General features: G+C 44.0%; 1 protein-coding gene and 1 pseudogene across 1 annotated transcript in view; one reads left to right on the top strand and one right to left on the bottom strand.

Moving 5' to 3' along the window:
- Ppp1r14c (protein phosphatase 1 regulatory inhibitor subunit 14C) overlaps positions 1-16714 on the bottom strand; it is a 105710-nt gene extending 88996 nt beyond the window's left edge. The window contains exon 1 of the mRNA XM_021175239.3: positions 15866-16714. Within this exon, the coding sequence (XP_021030898.1) occupies positions 15866-16171 (306 nt within the window). The 5' untranslated portion in view covers positions 16172-16714. The remainder of the gene's footprint in view (positions 1-15865) is intronic.
- The window catches only part of LOC110303395 (large ribosomal subunit protein eL33-like), a 95442-nt pseudogene continuing 90244 nt past the window's right edge, over positions 16333-21530 (top strand).

The raw sequence follows: 21530 nt of genomic DNA, 5'->3' as shown, positions 1-21530 counted from the left end.
TAAATTTTTATTTTTAAGGTAATCTCTGGGAATAAATAGAGCATTTAAAGGGGAAAGTCAAGGAGAGGGATTTATAGACCCTCAAGAAGTGAAGGTAGATGGGAATATGGTGGGCTGGTCCATCTTAGAAGGCAAAGCTTCGACATCGGTCACTTAGAGATACAGTAGCAACCATTGGGGGGCTTTAAAATAGAACAAACTATGTCCCATATAATGAGGAACTGTTCAGTCTAGACTTTATCATGTTGGGCCAGAGGGAGGTAGGTATGACCTAGAGTCCTGAGGAGGAAGAGTGAGGTGTGCATATGGCCCCACCCCTAAGCCTTGCACTCCTGACATGAAGCTGGACATGTAGCAATGCCATTGTGCAATGACTAAATGAGAATTTGGATCTTACCATTCAAAAAAAAAATCTTAGATATTCTGCCTCCCTCTCCTCCTCCCCCTCCCTCTCCCTCCCCCCCCCCCCGTCTCCCTCTCCCTATCTCCCTCCCTCTCCCTCTCCCTCTCTCCCTCCCCTCCTCTCTGTGTCTTCCCTCACAATTACATTGTAGTACCATCAACAAGTGAGTAGCTCCTCACTTATTCAGTTGTAGGGGAAGCACTAATTCAGCTTTGGGAAGACTCTCTCATTGGCTAGAGCCCACCATTCATTCATCTCAAAGTTGTATATGAACATATTTCAGAGCATTGATGTATGACCAGGCACTGCTTGCAGAGTCTCAGGCTTAGATTATGTGATGGTTTGTTTATCTAAAAGAAGATGCTAAACATAAACTGCTTCCCATAGGAGATTGTGTGAGATTATTAAATTCTAGGCCTCCTGGAGTCTGACAAAGAAACAGAATATTTCAGCTGAACAAAAGGCGCTTGTCTACCAGAGATGCTCCATGCTGTTCTTGGAGTTGTGATGTGTGTAGGGTGTTTTCACTGTAGCAAGTATAGTCGTGTTCTAGCACCAAATCAATGACTCATTTTCTTTCGACTTGTCAGAGAACTGCCACACCCAAGGCAAACATGAGAAAACTCAGTTGACTAATTAGAATTGTAGAGTATTCATTCATGAGAACTTGGCAGAAGAGCCTTTCTCTTTTCTTTTTTTTTTTTAACCAGTCTGAAAACCCTGCACATTACTTCCTTGCTTTAAATAGATTTAATTCCATTAATATAAGCAGAAATGAAGTGACCATACCAATTACATCTAACTATGTGTAAAATATAAGAGAAGGACATTAACAGATCATTGGCCACAGATGTTGAAGACATGAAGACAGGTAATTACTAATATAAGCAGGCAAGTTAATGGGTTTTCCAATTTTATTTAGTAAAAGAGTTACTTTACTTCTGTCCATCAAAGATAACATCTTGTGCTTTCAGATATGGAAGGCAAAATAATACATACTGTCACCTATGGCTTACTCAGAGTGAGTTTCTAGGGGGCTGAGGCCGCAGTTGGTGATAAAGCGCATGTGTAGCATTGTGGGTGATGAGGTTTGGTCTCTTGCTGTTTATTTACTGGACACCCCCCCCCCCAAGATCTGGTTGCCTCCGTGAGAAGGGGAATCCTCACATACACCAAGTGATGCTATGGAACCTTGTTCCTTAATATAAAACTACTGATTGGTTGAATAAAGATGCCTACAGCCTATAGCTGGGCAGAAGAGAAGTAGATGGGGCTTCTGCTCCTGGAGCTTGGGTCTGGAGAGAGATCACAAGGGGAGAAAAGAGAGGAGAAGATGCCATGGGATATATGGATCATGAGAACACCGCGATGAGTGCTGGCCAATTAGAATAAGAGTGGCTCAGACAGAACATAGCAGATTTCTGGGTTAATGATAGGGAGGTAAACAACATAGCACAGAGGGTTGTTATTTGTCTAGCACTAGTGCTATTAAGGCTTATTGTAAAAATAAAAGTTTTGTGTCTTTTATATTTATATGATCAAATGAACCCCCACTTAAGTATTTACTACAATATGTGAATAGCCTAGATTTGGGCACCAGCACTGCAATCACAACAACAACAACAGCAGCGACAACAATAAAAGAGAGCTTATAGCTTTTAACCACAAACTAGACTGAGCCTAGAGCCAATTTGATCTGACTGGGTGGATGGAAAGCACAGCATCTAATTGCTAACTGTTCATGCAAACCTGGACATTGAAGAAATAAGCAGTTTTCTTACTGTGGTATGTATTTAGAAGCAAATGGATTTGGTTTTGCTTTTTTCCCTAAAGAGATTGCTGAAATGGTTCATCTAAGAAATAACAGAATCCCATCAATAGTTCAACTGAGACAAAGTCTTTTGGGGAATGTATCAGGCATACAACAGAAAATCATGCTTGGTAGAGGAGTCAAATGAGCTAGAATTCACAGCTGTATCAGGGGCCTGAGAGTGAGACTGGGGGCCACAGTTCCCAGGGGCCAGGCCTTCCCTCTTCTTCTGGTTTTCTCAGACCAGTTAGGCTTGTACATGCCACGGAGGCTTTCCGAACTTTGCTTTCTCATCTTAAAAATGGGGTAACTAGCTATATCCCAAAGTTTTGTAGCATTTGGTTGAGTGATACTACTTAATGATACGTTAGGATCCTGTCATTATATAAAATAAACTCACATTATAAGAATAACAAATTCTGCTTCCCACACCCTACTACAACTGTGTCAGTTAGGGTTGTATTGCTGTGAAGAGGCACCATGACCAAGGCAACTTTATAATGAAAACATTTCACTGGGGCTGGCTTACAGGTTCAGAGATTCCGTCCATTATCATCATGGTGGAAAGCATGGTGGCATGTGGGCAGGCATGGTGCTGCAGAGAAGGCTGAGAGATTTACATCAGAGGGCTGCAGGAAGAGAGACACTGCACCTGGGTTGAGCATTGAAACCCCAAAGCTCTCCCCAGTGACATATTCCCTTCTCCAACAGGGCCACACTTCCTCATAGTGCCACTCCATGGTGACCAAGCATTCAAATCTAGGAGCCTGTGGGGGGTCATTCTTTTTCAAACCTCCATAGTAACCACCCACAATAACGCCTTAGTTTCTTTGTATCACTGTCGTCTTGATTTTAAGACTAACTATAAAATTTCCCAGCACAAATTAATTTACTTAATCTGGATCTGTTCATAATCTTATTCAAACTAATTGAATTCTACCTTTTGAATTTTTATTTCTTGATCATTTTGTGACTTTTGTCTCTCTTGGGTACTCATTTTATATCTTAACTCAGACTTCTCTTCAAGTTAAAACAAATGCTGTCATTACTTCACTATGAGCTGACAGGGTAAAGGACAGAGAACACAGAGAAGGCCACCACTGACAGCCGTATTTTAAGTTATATGACTACAGTGTTTAAGTCAAATATGTCAGCTCTTCACAAAGGTTAACCCAATTAAATTTAAAAAAAAAAAAAAGAATAAAAATAGCAGGGTTGAGGCTAAGCATCTGTGCTGGTAGGTTTCAAATTTAACTCAAAAGCTGATGACTGAAGGTTGGTTCTGGAAAAAGAAAAATCATGTTTCCAATTGTTTTTGATGAGTTCAGGGAGGAAGCTCAGTAGGTAAAATGCTTGCCATGCCAGGCCACTGAGAGACGCTGTGTCACAAAACAAGGTGGGTGGCACCTGAGAACACACACACACAATTTCATTCCTGCGTTTTCATCTTAACTTGGAGCATCATGCCCTGGGGCAGGACAGCAGTGTAACCATAGGGTACATCCATTGACTGGCCATTTGGTGAACTAGTTTGCCGAGATTCTCTGCCTCTCATTCCTGTGCTTTTAGAATCAGCACATCTGCACAGCCAGCTTTCTGGTACCATCTCTAAAGGTCAGAGCTTCCTTACTATTTTTTTTCCACATAAGAAAAATAAAACCCAGTGGCAAAAATGATTTCCCAAGGGTGCAAGCTGATAAACAACAGCCTGGCTAGAAGAGAGTTCAGGTGTCCAAGGTCCTTCCTACTGCACCATGGGAGGATGAGCAGGTATGATTTGATGTCAGAGATGGCAGGGAGATTTCCACAGCCTGTGAGTAACACTTCCTCCTCTAGTACACTCATCCCCAGAATTTACCTGCTAACAGTTCACCTTCCCTTCCCTGAGACCTGACTAAAGTGAAAGATAATTAAATCAGTTCAGGTTATTTGCATTCTGACTTCAATGAATTTGTCATATCCTCCCTTGAAAACTGGCTCAGGGTAAAGGAAAAAGCTTCCAACAGATGCAGTGTTTTGAATGAATATATTAATAAATTCATCGGCACAGGTCTTGCTGCCATATGCTTTCAACCGTGTGAATTCCTTCCTTCTTCTATAACTTTCTTGACAACCTCACCTTTCCCCTTGCATGTTTGAAGAGGATGAAGTCTTTTCATTCCCTTTGCAGCTTTAATGGAAAATGTCTCTCAGAGATGCTTGGTTCCAGGCTGCTGGAGCTGTTTTGGAAGGTTCTAGAAGGGGAGCCTCACTGGAGGAAGTGCGTCTCTGAAGGGTGCCCTTTGAGGTTGTATAGCCTGGCTTCCTTGGCACCCTCTGCTTCCTGTTCTAAGATATGGGGTTTTCTAGCTGCATACACCTGCTGCCACAGAGTCATCTGCTGCCATCCTTTCTCCCACCTTGATGGACTGTCACCCTTAAACTGTAAGCCTCCCTTCCTTAAATTGCTTTTTCTTAGCTATTTGGTCGCAGGAATTAAAAAACAAAAAGCAATGTACCTATCCCTACTTTGTCTTATATAAGTATCTGCTGGATGAACAAATGGGGAAAGGAATGAGTGAATGAATGAATGAATGATTGAATATGCTTGCCCTCCACAGTTCATTCCACGTTTGCCGTAAAGGACTCTTTCAAAACCAAAAATCCCATTTTTGCCATTTTCCCCCTTCCATCATAACCATGCTTTAGAGACTAATATATACTAATATATATCACTGAAATAGATTTCAAAAAAAATCATTGCTGAATAAGAAAGACATGGTGAATCTAGAGACTGCCATACCCGGGGATCCATCCCATAATCAGCCTCCAAACGCTGACACCATTGTATACACTAGCAAGATTTTGCTGAAAGGACCCTGATATAGCTGTCTCTTGTGAGACTAGGCTGGGGCCTAGCAAACACAGAAGTGGATGCTCACAGTCAGCTATTGGATGTATCACAGGGCCCCCAATGGAGGAGCTAGAGAAAGTAACCAAGGAGCTAAAGGGGTCTGCAACCCTATAGGTGGAACAACAATATGAACTAACCAGTACCCCCGAAGCTCTTGTCTCTACCTGCATATGTATCAAAAGATGGCCTAGTCAGCCATCAGTGGAAAGAGAGACCCACTGGTCGTGTAAACTTTATATGCCTCAGTACAGGGGAATGCCAGGGCCAAGAAGTGGGAGTGGGTGGGTAGGGGAGTGGGGGGTGGTATGAGGGACTTTTGGGATAGCACTGGAAATGTAAATGAAGAAAATACCTAATAAAAAAAGACATGGTGAGAATTTATTAGCCTGAACTTTTCAGCACAGACAGAAACTGGAGCTTTCATTTCTTGCTCTACAGAGATGTGGGTAAGCCCATCACTCTGACTCTTACTTGCAGATGGGAGACACTCTATCACCCAGTCAGAGAGCAGGCCAAGCATTAGCATTGAAGTGCAACAGGACCTTGTCCTTGTGCACACCAAGAGCTTCAAATGACAGAGGATGGTAACCTGTGATCGCCTCCTCTGAAGACTTTCATCCGCCGTGTGTGCGTTATTCATGTCAATTTCCTTCGGCTCCCAGGTTCAAAGGGACATACAGTTATAATTTACAGTCATGAAAAAGGACCATAACTTCAAGTCAACAATGAAAGAGCAGGTTTCAAAGTGGGCACAGCGACATGGTATCAATGTAGTTAATTTAGGGCATGTACGTCAGTAAGCCCAGAAGTGCCACCACTGCTCTGAAGCGTCAGTTTCGACCTCTCTCACTCCACTGTCAGCTATGAGACATTCTGGGGCCTGTTCTGACTACTACAACAAAATACCCCAGACAGACCAAGATTAAACAGCAGCCATTCGTATCTCACACTGTTGGAAGCTAGAAGTCCAAGACAAGGATGTCAGCATGTCAGCTTCTTGCTGATAGTCCTCTTCAGGGACATAGCAAGAAGGCATTGGCAAACTGGGAGAGGACAGACAGAGAGAGCTCTGATCTCTTCATCCCTCTGTAGGAGCCCTAAGACCATCAAAGGGGCTGTGCTCTCATGACCTTTTGTAACACAGTCATCTCCCCAAAGCTCCATGTCCAAATACCATCATTTTAGAAGTTAAAATTTCATCATAGGAATCAGTGAAAAGGAAAACACAGTCAGTCCATAGCAGGGACACCCAGGAGCAGCCAGGAGAGTGAGTGGCTAGAGCCACAAACGGACAAGAGTCCACCTTCACAAAGGTATGATAGGGTAGGAGACAGGATAGTAGAAAGTGCTGCTTAGAAAGGCCTGAGAGTCAACCTGCTGGGAAAATGGAATATAGTGGCTTCCTGGAGGAGAAATCTCTGGTGTCAACTTGAAACAAGGTGAAAGCAACATGTAATAGGAAGAAAGTGGGGACATGTGATTCTGGTCAAGGGAAACCCTGCTGTCCTGTATAGAGAAGTCAGGTGTGGAGCAGGAGGTGGACAACTCCAGGGAAATTAATAGGGGAGACCTCCCACACCCTGGATTGCCTTGTTAGGTGTGAACGCCCTATCCTAAACCACCAGGGGAAAGAGGGCGACAGAGATTCAACCGGGATTCTAGAAAACAATCAAGCTTCTGGATATGGCTTTCCTGAAGCACCAGGAAAGGGAAATGGAGGGCTGGAGGTGAAGATAAAGGAAGTCAGGTCCTAAAGACCATGGTATGTGGCCTCTGACCAGGGTCTGTGGCTTAAGCACTCTGAACCTTGGCCTCTTTGCCTCCTCTTTAGGGATGGGAAATAAAGAACTTTATATATCAAGATTTCATGACCAATGGCAGCATCCTGGCTATGTGACTTAGAAATTAGTATAGCCTTGAACAAGGAAAAATTACATCTCTGATCTCAGTTTCTTCTCTATAAAATGAAGAATGAAGACAATGCCCCTCCCAACACACACACATACACACACACAAACACTTCATAGACTTATTGAGAGAGTTGAGAAATGAAAGGCATGAGTCTCCTGAGTCTTGAATTAGTGGTGGTAGCAGTAGTAAGAGAAATAGCCGTGGCGAGGGGTGCTGATGCTTGCAGTGGTAGTGGTAATTTAAAGGAAATGAGTGGCCCTTGCTGTAAAGCAAGTGGCAAATGAGAAAGCGCTGGACTGCAGCCGTAGCTGGGAGAAATGGAGAATCAGATGCCAACGATCTAAGGAACAAGCAACAACAAGACTTCAGGACTACTGGGTGTGCCCAGGTAGGGAGGGACAAGAGATAAGGATCTCACACATATTTTCCTGGAACAACTATGAACATGGAGGGAACTGAGGAAGACTGAGCAGATCTGAGAGGGAAATAAAAAACTCCCTTGCAGACAGCTGGCCATGAGCCTCCCTTGAGCATCGAGGGAAGCTGTCCATTTCAAAGTGCCTGGAAGATGCCTGGAACTCAGGGTAAAAAGACAGAATTAGATGCTGTCAACAGATGGACATCAGCTAATGGCACCAGTAGGGAGAGTCACATCACCCAGAAAGACTGTACAAATGAAGATGCTGGGAAGGAGGTGAGCGGGTGCTGGAGACAGGGCATAGGAAGTGCCATTGCAGAGGCAGACCTGGAGAAAAGACTCAAAGAGGATTTGCAAACAGAAAATCATGAGGACAGAAAATGTAAGAGAGGGACCGTCCTGGCTTAAAGATACTCAGGGACAAGAGAACTCCAGAGGAACTGATGAGCTACCAAATCAGAGTCAGGTCCCTGACAATCTGTTAGACGGAGGCGCAAGATGGCCCTTTGGACAGCTGTGCTGGAAGCTGACATCAGATTACCATGGCTGAAAGATGTACGTGTCATGGGTGAAGAAATACCTGGAAAAAAGGAGAAAGGGAAAGAGAAAGATAGGATGGTACCTAGGGTACATGACAGAAAAGAAGAAGCCTATGTCTGCTAGAGAATGGTAACTGCTACTTCAAACAAAGGAAAAAGACAACTTGTGGGACTTGTTAGATTGGAAGTGCAGATAGAGAAAGAGGTTGACAATACAGACACGGAGCATAATCAGTGGAGAGATGTGCCTGGTCTCCAGCTAAGAAGACACCAGTTGAGAAATGTGGACATAACGAGAGATTTAAAATGATGTCAAAGTCTGAGATATCCAAGGACAGGAAACAAGAGACAGGGGGAAAAGATGAAACCCTGCAGAGGAAGCACAGAAAATAAAAACTGAAACAATTTAGCACTCACTCCTCCCACTCCAGGGCCAGATCAGGTTGTGAGCTGTGGAGGATAGAAGACACCAGAAGCAAACACATATCAGAGAGGGTCTGGCAGGGAAGCATGTCAGGTCCATCTGAGAGCAGCTGGAGACCCATGACAGGTTGGCTTTCCTAATGCAGTCCCTCCATTTAAATGTACAAGACCATTAGCTGATACAACCACCTTGACATATGGCTTGGAGCTGTGAAGTACACATAAGTTTTGGTTTTGTTTTTCACCAGTGACAAAATACAACAGTAAGGATGCAAGATATGAGTTAGTTACTAAATGATAGATGAATTCTTCTTCTTCTTTTTTTTTAACTGCATCTACCATAAAGAAAAATTGTGAGCAAATTTTGATACTAAAACAGGATGCCTTTCTAAACACTTTCTGATGGTTAGTCCTTTTTCCTTCATCTCAAGAAATCCTTAAAAGTTAAGGGACTGTGCCCTGTTAGGGACAAACACAATAAAATTGACTTGGTTCTTGTCTTCAAATAGTTAAAATGCACCAAAGCATTTAATTTCTGGAAAACTCTGGAATGTATTTACTTATGCTGAAGTTCAAACACCCAGCCCTTCCATCTACAGTGGTCCCAAAGGGAGGGGTGATAGTTACATTTCCCATTACTGTGACAAAATTGTAAAGAGTGGTTCTAATGCTAAGGTCTTGTTCCCCAATTGGTTCTTGATTGATCAATAATGATACCAGGAACCAATGACTGAGGATGGGGCAGGACACTTAGAATTGTGCAGGAGGACTCAGGGAGAATTGAGAGGACTGGGAAAGAAGAAGCAGGCAGTGGCAGCAGGAGATAAAGCCAACCAGTCATGTGAGCTTTTGGTTGGAGCGGCCAATGGCCACTCTATCTGATTATGTCTGGGGTGGCAGGGGAGGTTTAAGAGTGCCCAGTCATTGAGTTAGCAAAGGCATTTTAAGATTAACTGCTGTGTGTGTGTGTGTGTGTGTGTGTGTGTGTGTGTGTGTGTGTGTGTGTGTGTATGTGTGTGTGATGTTTTTTATCTGTAGATCCAAGGGAATTTGGGTGGGGGCCCTTAGCTTACACTGGGGTAGGAAAAATTACATGCTACACAAAATACTCAACTAAAAGAAACTTAAGTAAGGTGGGGCTTATTCTGGCTCACAGTTTGTTGCACAGTTCGTTACAGAGAGACAGGCATAGTGGAGAAGATATGAGGTAACTGGTCTCAGGAATTCTCTAGTCATGAAGTAGAGGAAGATGAATGCTGATATCCCTCTTGCTTTCTGCTTTTTATTCAGCCCTGGACCCCAGATGCCCAGGTTCAGACTCAGCCTTCCCACCCTTAGTCAAATCTCTCTGGAAAAAGCCTCACAGACACTTCTGTGAGTTTGTCTCTTGGATAATTATAAATCTTTGCAGACTGACAACATTAACTATCACATGAGGCTTTACTTAGGCTATTCAGAATTCTTTTATCTACAGTGGTTTGTTTTGTTTTGCTTTGCTTTGCTTTGCTTTGCTTGCTTGTCTGTTTAATTTATTCTTAGTGTAGGAGGTACAGAGGTTTTTGTGATCACAGGCACACACTAGGGCAGCAGTTCTCAACCTGTGAGTTGTGACCCTGAATGATCCTTTGTCAGGAGTTATATAACAGTTACCCCACATATTAGATATTTACAGTATGATTGATTCATAACAGTAGTAAAGTTAAAGTTATAAAGTAGTAGCAAAAATTATTGTATGGTTGCAATCAGTATAACACAAGGAACTGTATTAAAGGATCTCAGCCTTAGGGAGGTTGAGACCCACTGCACTAGGGGAACCTGGACTGTTAAGCACACAGTGTGGAGGGACACAGGATGGCTCCTTTAAGAGAAGGAATAGAAAACTTGTTTTCTACAGAGAAGGCTGGAACAGATGTAAATGCTGCTTTTATTTCCTCAGATGAAGTAATGAGATGAGAGTGGTACCCACCAAAGCTGTGTGAGTACACAGCTTGGGCTGAACCCAGAGCATCTTCTTCTCTGTTCTGACTATCCCTAGTCCTAGGTCTGGAAACTAGTAGCCTCTGCATAATCTAATCTTCCAAACTGACTGACTCAATCTGGCTTCTCTCAGCTTTTGACTGAATTTCTCTGCCTGGCTTCATATTAACTTTGGCAATATGTTCTAATCTTATGACTTTTCCTCATTCTCTGACTCATTCTGGTGCTGTCTTTACCTATGTCTAGGTTCTTCTCTCTGTAACCTGTCTTTGTAAAACTGTGTCAGTAAAACTGCCACATACACACATACACATTACCCACCATATACTACACATTATGCTCTCCCTCCCTCCATCCCTCCCTCCCTCCCTCCTTCCCTCCTTCCCTCCTCTCTCTCTGTTCTTAAGTAGCCACTCTTTCCTATGCAGCTCTTATGTGAATTGGGTATATCCTATCTCTGAACTCTGTCTCATTCTATCAAATCTTTCTCTGATTCATCACTTTGTCTGCCCCTCAATTAGATGTCACTTTCAAACATGGCTGTTCCTTCTACAAATTAACCTTACCTTCATTGTTAGGGATTAAAGATATGTACTCAGAATGTGTCTGTATGCCAGCCAGATTATAATGTAATCCAGAGCATGTCTGTGTTTAAGCCAGACCACACAGACTTAGAAAAATCTCTGGATAACATCCCTTGCCAGAGCAGCCATGTTGCTGGATTAAACTTCCTCAACAAGCAGAGATTCTTAGTAACCTGATGACCTGTTTGGTATCTGTGTGTCTGGAGTCAACACCATACCCTTCTCCAGACCCTTATTATAAGTTTGTTTTTCTCAGTGAATTGTAAACCTGCTTGGGTAAAAGGGCTTGTGGTAAAATCCTGAGTTTGACTCCCAGAACCCATGGTGGAAGGAGAAAACTGACTCCTTCCAAATTGTCCACTGACCTTCATGTGTGGGTGTCATGGTACATGTACACCTGATCTCTCTCTCTCTCTCTCTCTCTCTCACACACACACACACACACATACACACACACACACACACACAAGCACATAAGCACATTAATAGTATTAATATATTAAGTAAAAAATAATAGCATAATCTTGGAATACTAGCAATCAGAGGTCAGTCAGTCAACTGAAGTAATAGAGACTTGGCATCTGAGGAGTTAGCTCAGGGAACAAGACCACTTGCTCAGCAAGCATGAAGACCTAATTTCTTTTTTGGGGGGGGGGGGGGGTTAGCATGGACAATTTTAATATTAACTCTAATCCCAACTACAGATAGCTCATTTGTGAACATCTCAAATCATTGTTTTATAGTTTCTCATCTCCTTTGTTAAGTTTATTCCTAAGTATTTTTAATTAATTAATTTATTTTTTATTAGATATCTACTTCTTCTTTGTATACATTATGCCCAGGAAAAAAGCTGACATGGCTGCACTTGCCTGGATCACCAGCATTTGAGGGCCAAGAAATTTAGACCACTTTTAAAAAGCAAAAGGACTTCAAATGTAAAAGACAAGGCAACATGTGAGAATGTTCATGGCTAGCATGCCCTGTCATCTCAATGATATGTGGTTAGCAGCAGATCTTAATTTCCAAATCAAACAAAACTGCAAAATTGGAAATACAGATGTTACCTTAAGGTGTGGCAAGATTGGGAGAAAATACATGATTTACCCAGTAAACCATCTTGCAACCCTTGTCAGGGAAGACAGTGTGCCAGATTTCACATGTCTAAAGGAAGTTTTGAAGATACAGAAATGCCTTAAAACAGAACTCCTTACATATGGATCCAGATTTAACCTAACAGTTCTGTTACAACCAAATTCCTAGCTCAAAATTTCACTATGCAAGCTTTCCCACAAGATTAAATAGAGGGGGAGAGGGAAAGAGAGAGACAGGGAAGGAAGGGAGGGAGAGATTTTGTGTTTGTGTGTGTGTGCGTGTGTGTGTGTGTGTGTGAGAGAGAGAGAGAGAGAGAGAGAGAGAGAGAGAGAGAGAGAGAGAGAGAGAGCTAGTTATAAACATATCAAATCACTGCAGGAATTAATGGTCACATTTATCTGTGAATACAAAAGACCCTTGGATTGAATGAGAGGGCCATACCTCTGGACTCCTCTTCTGCCACGTTACTTGTGTGAAGTTTTTCTAGAACTAAATGGGCCTCCAACTGGTTTTAGCTGATGTCCCATGTGACCAGAATTCCCTCACTGATTGTTAAGAAGCTTCCAGAGCATGAACAAGCTTCTGCTAGATGGGCATGAGCCAGAGGCATGGGCATAGAAAGAAAACAAGATGTGTGCAAAACAAGCCTGAATATAGGCTGGTACGATTGTTCAGTGGGTAAAGGCACTTGCTGTCAAGTCTAAGCCCCAGAACCTACATGTTGAACACAAAGCTTGGCAGTACATGTGGCCAAATGCCTATGGACAGGTAGGACTGTGCCAATGTGGGCACCAAAAGAGAAGACGTTCAGACCTGAGGAAGATTCTTTCACATTCTTTCCAGCACAGAGCTCTCGGGCATGTGAGAACTCAAAATTCACACATAGCTTTGCAATTCATTATAGGGATACAGTTATCAGAGCAGATAGGTGGAGCACATTTAGAGGCATGTCTATCGGCTTAATACATCGAGTTTTCAGTATTGAGACACAACCTATGTGACTCCTTTGCTCCATATAAAGACACAGGTGTGCCCAGTAGTTACATGGCTGTCTTAGAAACACACTGCTTGAGTTCACACCTCTCACCCCAAGCCACTCCCACTTATGTGAGCTTGGCCAAGATCCTGGCCTTTTCTGAGATTGCTTTCTTATTTGTAAAACAGTGACAGCAAGAGGCCTCTCATCATAGGAGTGCTGTGAATGGGAAATGAATTTGGTGTGAATGGGAAATAAATTGGTGTGAATAGAAAATGAATTTGGTATGAAAAGGAAATGAGTTGGTGTGAATAAGAAATGAACTGGTGTGAATAGGAAATGGATTGCTGCATGCCAAGTGCCTAAAAGCACCTGGGGTGGAACCAGGGATTTTCAAATGCCCACTCCATTATTCTCCAAACAAAATTGACTGGGTCCTTCCAATTTCCATGAAAAAGCTTCAGCCAGGTCTATGAATGTCTTCTTTTCCCTTCCTTCCCAACATTAAATGCTTTGTGCCCTGCAAAAGAAAATTATTTTTCATCCTTAGAAGGACAACTCATCTAACTCCTGTTCTGTCTGGTACAAGTCCTTCTCAAATTAAGTACACGTTCTTTACAACAACCCCCAACTCAGCAGATAGCACAGGCCTCCCACTAGTATGAAGTCTGAAGTCTAGCCAGTTGGTTTGCTGTGTCCATAAACATTTGAAAGGTATGACCAATGCCCAATTTTAAATATTAAAAGGGTCCTTTCTGGCCTTCATATGCATACGGTTCAAAGCTATAAGGCAGGGTAGGTCGTTCGCATTCATGAACCAAAGGCTGATAATCCTTAAGTGGTGAACAAGGAAAGATACTCAGGAGAGAGAAACTACCACTAAAAATAGAGCCCCCTCAGTGGGGAAAAATCAATGGGAAGAGGCCAAGAGGCCGTGCATGACTGTCTAGTACGCCACCTGTTTCTTTATTTGTTAGCAGAGTTGCCATTGGTACAGTGCTAATTGCTAACACTCCTCTGTCTGACAGAGTAGAAAGGGAATACAAACACACCTCAATGTATGCAGAACATCTTATATAATTTCACCACAAGAGCTCCATTCAAACACTTCAGTTGTTTGTTATGGTCAAGGGCTTAAAAGCTCAAGGGGGGAAAAAGACATAAGGAAAAGATTCAAGGTCACATTTACCCTTCCAACTGTGGATCTAAACTACATGTTCAGTGCAGTGAGCATTCAAAGTCTCACTCCCAACCCCCACAACCAATTACTATACAGATTATTCAAAATACATAAATTGTCAGCCTAAGCAGCTAGAGCTCTTGCTAGTTTCCCAGGGTACCTCTAATGAAGCATTGTTAATGTCAACAATAGTTTCTCTAGTAACTCAAACCTTCTCAAACACAAAATGGACTGTTAAAGCCAACAAAAAATAAACAAAAATTAATCGTATTCTATGGACACACGACTGAACACATCCATTCATCTAACAGGAATTTCATGTAAATCAAACACATTGTTTCTTTAAAGAGTTTCAACATCTTCCGAAGAAGAAGAAGAAGAAGAAGAAGAAGAAGAAGAAGAAGAAGAAGAAGAAGAAAACATGACCACGTTCAATTTTGCCAGTTTTTACTTATGCAGTTAGGTGGGTTTTTTGTGAGAGCCAGACCAGAAAATAATATTATTACAAGCTTATTGCTTATACAATCAAGCTTCATCATATCATAATTATTCATCGATAGTCAGCATGGAGAAAACTGTTGCCTTGTGTAATATGAATGCTAAAGAAAATACATATTCACGATGGGCCATAAAATAAGTGAAAATAAAATAGCCTACATGGATTGATAAAGCCAATGATCTTTCTCCTCCCCTCCTCCCAAATGCCCAATAATTACAAGAACACAAATCTAGTTTTAACTTGGAAACCACATTCTTAATTATTAATCTCCTCCACACTTACATCCTCCTAAACTGTTCTCCACTAACCGAAATAGAACACTTCATTGAGAACCCTTGTTTCTTAAGACTCTCGGGAAACCATTTGGCCTTGGTCATTTTTCTCCCTCCATCATCTGTATGTGTGTCAGACCCGCCTGTGCATAACTTCAGTCCCTGAACTGTGGGGAACCGTGTGCTGTTGGGGGCGGGGGGACTTGGGCACCCAGAGCAGGCAAATCTGAGGAGTACTGCTTGTGCCACCAGCCTAGGCACTCTTGGGGGCTTTCCCTGGGCGCCCCTTCAGTGGGAGTAACAGAGCTTGAGAAGGAAACGAAGCTACAAGAAAGCCCTACGTGAGCCTCTTGAAGGAAGAATCTTGAGGACTCGCGTCCAAGGTGGCTGAAAAAGAGGGAGCATTGGTCTCACGCTTATGATGGACAATTTAAGGAGCTAAGGGAGAGTTTGAGATCCCCAGAACGTCTCTACTCTAGGAGCATCTACCTAGCTCTCTCTTTTCCCCAGCCTATATTAGGGCGCAGGCAAAGGGAGCCACCCAGGTGTAGTTAGAGCTGGGTGTAGAGCTGTGCAGACAAGCTCCGAAAACACGGGGGAAAGCATCGACCTTCTCGGGACCCAACCCTCTTCCCACGCCATCAAGGGAGCCTATAGTTCCCCTGGCTCTAGGCCACTGAACCCAGGCAGCGGGTGTCCCAAACGCTGCGCCCTGGCGCCAGAGGGCACCCCGGGAGAGAAATCACGCAACGACACACTCCCGGGGCTCGGTTCCCAGGGGCAGTGCGCACCTGGGAGCCAGAGCCACGGAAAATTCCCGGGTGGGCACAGAGGGGCAGAAGAGATCCCGACACCGCTCTTTCCGCCCCCCGGCCAGTGCCCAGGTACCTCGCAGCCGTACAGCTGACCCAGCTGCTCCACGATCCATTCTTCCAGCACCAACCGCTTACGAAGCTCCTTACGGTCGTATTTCACTGTCACTTTTCCCTGCTGGTGGCGTCGCTGCTGCTGTTGCACTTGCCCGGCGGCGGCCACCGTAGTCACCGGCGCCGAGTCCTCCCTTGAGGAGCCGGAGCTGCTGCTGGATCCTGGGCTGCCGCCGGTGCCACCGCGGGGACTCTGGAAGAAGACGCGCGCACCGCCGCCGCCGCCGCCGCCACCGGCCGCCTCACCGCCGCCAGTCACCACCGACATGTCCCCGCGCGCCAGAGCCTGAGAGTGGCCCGGAGAAGGGGTGGGCGAGCGCCCCGCGCCGCTACCACAGCAGCCCCAACAGCCGCATACGGGGGCCCCGCACCTGCTCCGCGCGCCTAGACGCTGGATCCTTGCGGAGGAAGGCGGGAAGAGGGCGGGCGATGAGGGCGGGGACCAAAGCCTTAAAGACGCCTCCAAGGACCCTGGTGCTCCTGCCCCAGAGACCGCCCCGGGCTAGAAAGTCGTCCGAGGTGGAGAATCTGTGCCCAGCGACAGGGCCTTGAGGGGCTGTGTAGTCCAAGGAGGAGACTGGCGTGGATCGTCTGCCAGGCAGGGGACAGTCAGTCCTCTAATCGGGCGTCCTCCTTTTTTGCCCTGCAGACGCGAACTGAGCTTCTCGAGCAACCTTGGGGCGCACGAAATATGTCGACTCCCTCAGTCTGGATAAGCTCTTACCCACCGGGTAAAGGTCGTGGGAAATGACCGTGCTGTGGGATCCTCTCGCCTCGGCTCTCCTAGGACAGCTGGGAGTGTCTCCTCCCCTCTCCTTCGGCCCCACCCCGCGGCTCTAAACACACATTCCTATTCACGCCGTGACCACCACAGACGCCACTTCCTCTGTAGGATTGGGAAGAAAATTGATGAGACAATGTTTGTGTAATCAGGCAGTCACCGTGCCTCAGAAATTACTCCCAGACTGGTTTTCCTTTTTTCTTACCAAGTGCATGTTTCACCCTAAGCTGGACATTGAAAGCTTGAGCAGCCCAGAGGGTGAGGGACTAAAGCCATCAAGACCTGGAGCACTTTGGCGTTTGCTGGACTTAAAATGTCTTGTTGTGTTTCCAGCTCAGCCAGCTTTCCTCCCAGGGCCCTTTCTAAACAACCTCTCCCTCCTTGCCCCCACCCTCAGGAAGGCAGCTGCATTGACTAGCTTACTTGAAAAAGATCATGCAACCAAGTAGAATTACGAATGAATGAGCTTATTATAACGTTTAGGGCTAAGAGGTGGGATGGAGAATTTTAAACAGAAAGGAGTGTGTGTGTGTGTGTGTGTGTGTGTGTGTGTGTAAAATTACAGGGAGACACTAACATATTCCTGTTGTACATAACAATTCATTTAAGTTCAGAGAACGGAAAGAAACCACAAAGGCATTCAGAGAGAAGTAACCAACATTTAAGGTTGTTGAAAACAAGCTGGCGAAGGTTCCCTGAAGCTCTCAGAGACAAAGAGAGCTTCAAGTGAGCTTCCTCTGAGCATTTTCTACAGCGGGAGAGAATGTCTAGGTGGGATTCTCTACTGGAAGATGGGATAATGAAGAAGTAGCCAGTAGATAGGGCCCCGGCATCACCCGCTGGCACTTCCGTTCTACCCACATTCTCAGGTATCTTTGTTTTTTCGATGTGGGGTTTTCCATCAATAATGTGAGGGGATTTTTTTTCCAGAGTTCCATGCCAGCAGCTCAGTGGGAGGACACCATCAGGCCTGGAAAAGTTCAAATGAAAGATCATATAGAGGGACTTACACAATTCGGTGTCTGAGATAGGCCTAGAACTCCCCTAGCCAGAAGAGAGTCAAAACTAAAAGATCAGGTCTCCAGAGAAAGAACAGGCCAGGTGTGCTTTAGGTTGGATTCTCCTTTGACCCTAGAACCTATCAGAGATAAAGGAAACAAATTCCCTGGCGACAAAGGCCCTTCTACTCGTCACCGACTCGACTGCCTTGTAGGGTATGTCTATCTGAAATCCAAGAAGCCATAGCCAAGAGGTGAGCATCCTCACAAAATCAAAATGTCCTCAAGTAGGAAGTGACAGAGCTCAGAACTCAACTGTGTCCCACCCCCACCCCAGTGAACCCCACCTCCCTCCAGACAGCTGACTCCTTGCCAAGTTCTCAGCCCAGCTTCAAGCAACTGCACTAACCAGAGCTTAAAGTCAGAATAGAAACAACTGAAGTGTCACTGACCAAGAAGCCTTACAGTGTTTCTGTCCCTGTCTGGTGCCGAAACCCGACAATACAAAGTATGTTGAAGATCATTGGGTCCTGAAGCCCAGCAAGCAGCAGGAAGTCCTCATTCCCTGCTCTGAAACGTTGGACAATGAAGTCAGTCATTAGGGAAGGGCTTCAAAGAAAATCATGAAAATTCACAAAGTTCTTTCTCAAGAATTCTTAAGTCAATTCTTTCTTTCTGCATAGGATGTTTTGTCCTCAGTGGTTAAAACTCAGTTTTCATTCAAGACTCCAAATGTGACCAAAGGAACAGATGTCATCCACGGGACCTTGTGGAAAAATCTTCAGTAAGTCGATAGGTTCTCTGCATAGCCTATAATCCCCTAATGAGTCACTTGGACTTACAGTGGGAATTGAACTGACACAGTGCTCCTCTCTCTACATACACATTTTTTTTTCTAGCCTGTACTCAACTGACATTGACAGTGAACTCCACTGCCCTATCTCCCCAAGCACAGGCCTCACTCCACACATGAAAACGCAAACTTCCACACCCAGGACTCTACTGACACTTCAAATGTGGCTTTGTATACTTCCAAAAGCAAAGGTGGAGTGTACAGGAATAAAGGAATTCTTTCCAGGCTGGTTCCCTTTTGCTAAGATGACTAGTTAAACTAGCAGGCTTTAGCCTTACAGAGTGCTTGCCTCACACTGGCAAGGCCCTGGGTCCCATCTCCATATCAAAAGAAGGCAAAACTGATAGTAAACTTAGCAAAACAGAGAGCTGTATATCTCTATTGTATAGACATACATATTATATGTATATATATATATATATATATATATATGTATATATACAGAGAGAGACAGAGAGAGACAGAGAGAGAGGAGAGCTTTGTTTTTTTCTTTTGGGTGTTTTTTCCCCTTGATATTTGACTTGGGTGAAGGTGTTTTTGTTTTCTGGAATTATATAGGTTTTAAATCTGAATATTATCTTTATGTCTGAAGTTAGATAGAATTTTTAATACGAGGCTGCTTTGCCCTCCCAGGGAAACAGATGCTGCATTAATGTTTATGCTCACATGAAAATGTCTCTACTCCTTAAAGACTTGATATCATCATAATTACAGGACACCTGGTGATCTCCCTCATGGACGTTATGATTATAGCCTAAGGCCACAAACTTACACATACCGTTCTTACCTAGAGTAATAATGCCAGTAATAAGATGTTTAAATGCTTGAGCTGGCAAGATGGCTTAGTGGGTAAAGACTCTTGATGCCCAGCCCAGTGATCTGATTTCCATCCCTGGAACCCACATGATGGAAAGAGAACCAGCTCCTGCAAGGTGTCTTCTGATCTCCACACAAGCTGTGTGTGTAAATGAACACGAACACACACAGACACACACAGACACACACAGACACACACAGATACACACACAGACACACACACAGACATATACACACACAGACACACACACAGACACACACATACACACACAGACATACACACACACATACACACACAGACACACACATACACACACACAGACACAGATACATAGACACACACACACACACAAACACACACACAGACATACACACACACAGACACAGACACACATACATACAGACACACACACTTAAACACATACACACATACAGACACACACACACACACAGACAGAGACAGAGACAGAGACAGAGACAGAAACAGGCACACACACAGAAGGGGAGTTAATAGAGACACATATATCTTAATTCTCTTGGGGCTGTGATAGACAGCCAAATAGTGGCTTCAAGTCTGGTTTTCACCTTAAACAGTGAAGAAATCCAATCTGTACTTTGGCTCTCTATTTATTATGCAGAATATTTTCAGTTCTCAGAATAAAACTAATGACAACAGTGCTGCTCCCAATATCCCAGTGTAGGTTTTCTTCTAATCTCAGATTCATCTGTTTTGAACTTCTTGTAACTCTAAGCCTTTGATTCTTTAATGCAGTCATAAACTCCAAAATGAATCCAGCTATTACTTGCATAAATATCAGCAGTCATTAATCACAACTCTAAAATTTTGTCTCAACAAAAATCCTTCCCTGACTACCCATACAAGCTGAGAGGTGTGGAGGTGGGTTGGAGTGGCATGGCAGATGCATATCTTTAACAATGTGTAAAGATCTTTCCTAGTCTAGTGCCTCAAACTCATAGACTATCTTGTTCCTCTCTGTAAAACAGGGTTCAAGTTTGTCTCTAGAGGAAGTTATGCTGCTGTCTAGACAAGGGCTCTTGTCTTCCTCCTGATCTCTGCTCTAAGAGTCATCCTTCCCCCCTATGTCTGTCTTCACCTCCTTAGTCAGGCTACCACCCTTCCACTGGAAGGGCCCTTAACAGCATCTCCAGCTAACCTCTGTCACAGGAGTCCTTGCTTAGCATTTCAACTCGGTCAGACTTTGACTCCTGTCACATTGGGTGATTTTGATCTCTAAGCCTTCTCCTCTGAGGTCCCTGTCCCAATATCCTCCTGTTCTCAGCTGCCTATCTGTTGCTGCCTGTCAGTGGCCTTTGTGAGTTCTTTTTCCCTTTGAGGGAGGTGATTCCCTGTTCTACACATGACCCAATGCCTGCTCATTATTTATGTCAGCCCACACAGCAGATAGATTCTTCAAAGATGATGAGTTAATCTGGAGTAGCAGTACATGGAAACACACATAGGCAGACTCAAAGAGATTGTGCTAAGGAGGGAATTTTACAAGAAGGATAGGAAATATTATACATGCTGCTTTGTAGACATAATCCTGGAGCACAGGAACCAACAGTAAGTGTGGTGGCAGTCCCAGACAGGGAGATAGATGTGGGACAGGTACCATTGCAGAGATGGGTTTTTGTTAAGGCTGTGGTGGTCCTTGTTCAATGCTGTCATTTTGCGTAAAGTACAGATTCTGATACTTTTACTACCATCTACCTGCCACAGACACCCCACAACAAGACCGAGTTGGTCTTAGCTCCCAGCCCCAGATGGATAGCACAGACATTCAGTGCAGAGGTACTAGGCATATATGTCTAAAGTAGATGAGTCCTCTTATCAATTTATTAATAGAACAAAAACAAAAACTGTATAGTGAATGTTGGGGGCCAGATATTCTCAGCAATGTAAAAAGATTCTAACCCAGTGTTTTTCAAATAATTTAAAAAAGCACCATCACAATAAGCAATACACTTTTGTCATGACCCAAGTATCTTCACACAAATACAATTCCTTCTTATTGCATGTGATCCACTTTGACACTTCAGAGTTGCTAATCTATTCTTCTCTGTTAAGATTAAAAAAGTCATGCTCAAAATCACTTACTGAACTGATCTCCCAGTCCACTATTATAGAGACTTCAGCATGCCTAGCACTCTTGTTGAC

The sequence above is a fragment of the Mus caroli genome, unplaced genomic scaffold (genome assembly GCF_978045245.1).
Source record: "Mus caroli unplaced genomic scaffold, Mus_caroli_1 scaffold_9, whole genome shotgun sequence".
NCBI lineage: Eukaryota > Metazoa > Chordata > Mammalia > Rodentia > Muridae > Mus > Mus caroli.
This window is presented reverse-complemented; position numbering and strand designations above follow the sequence as displayed.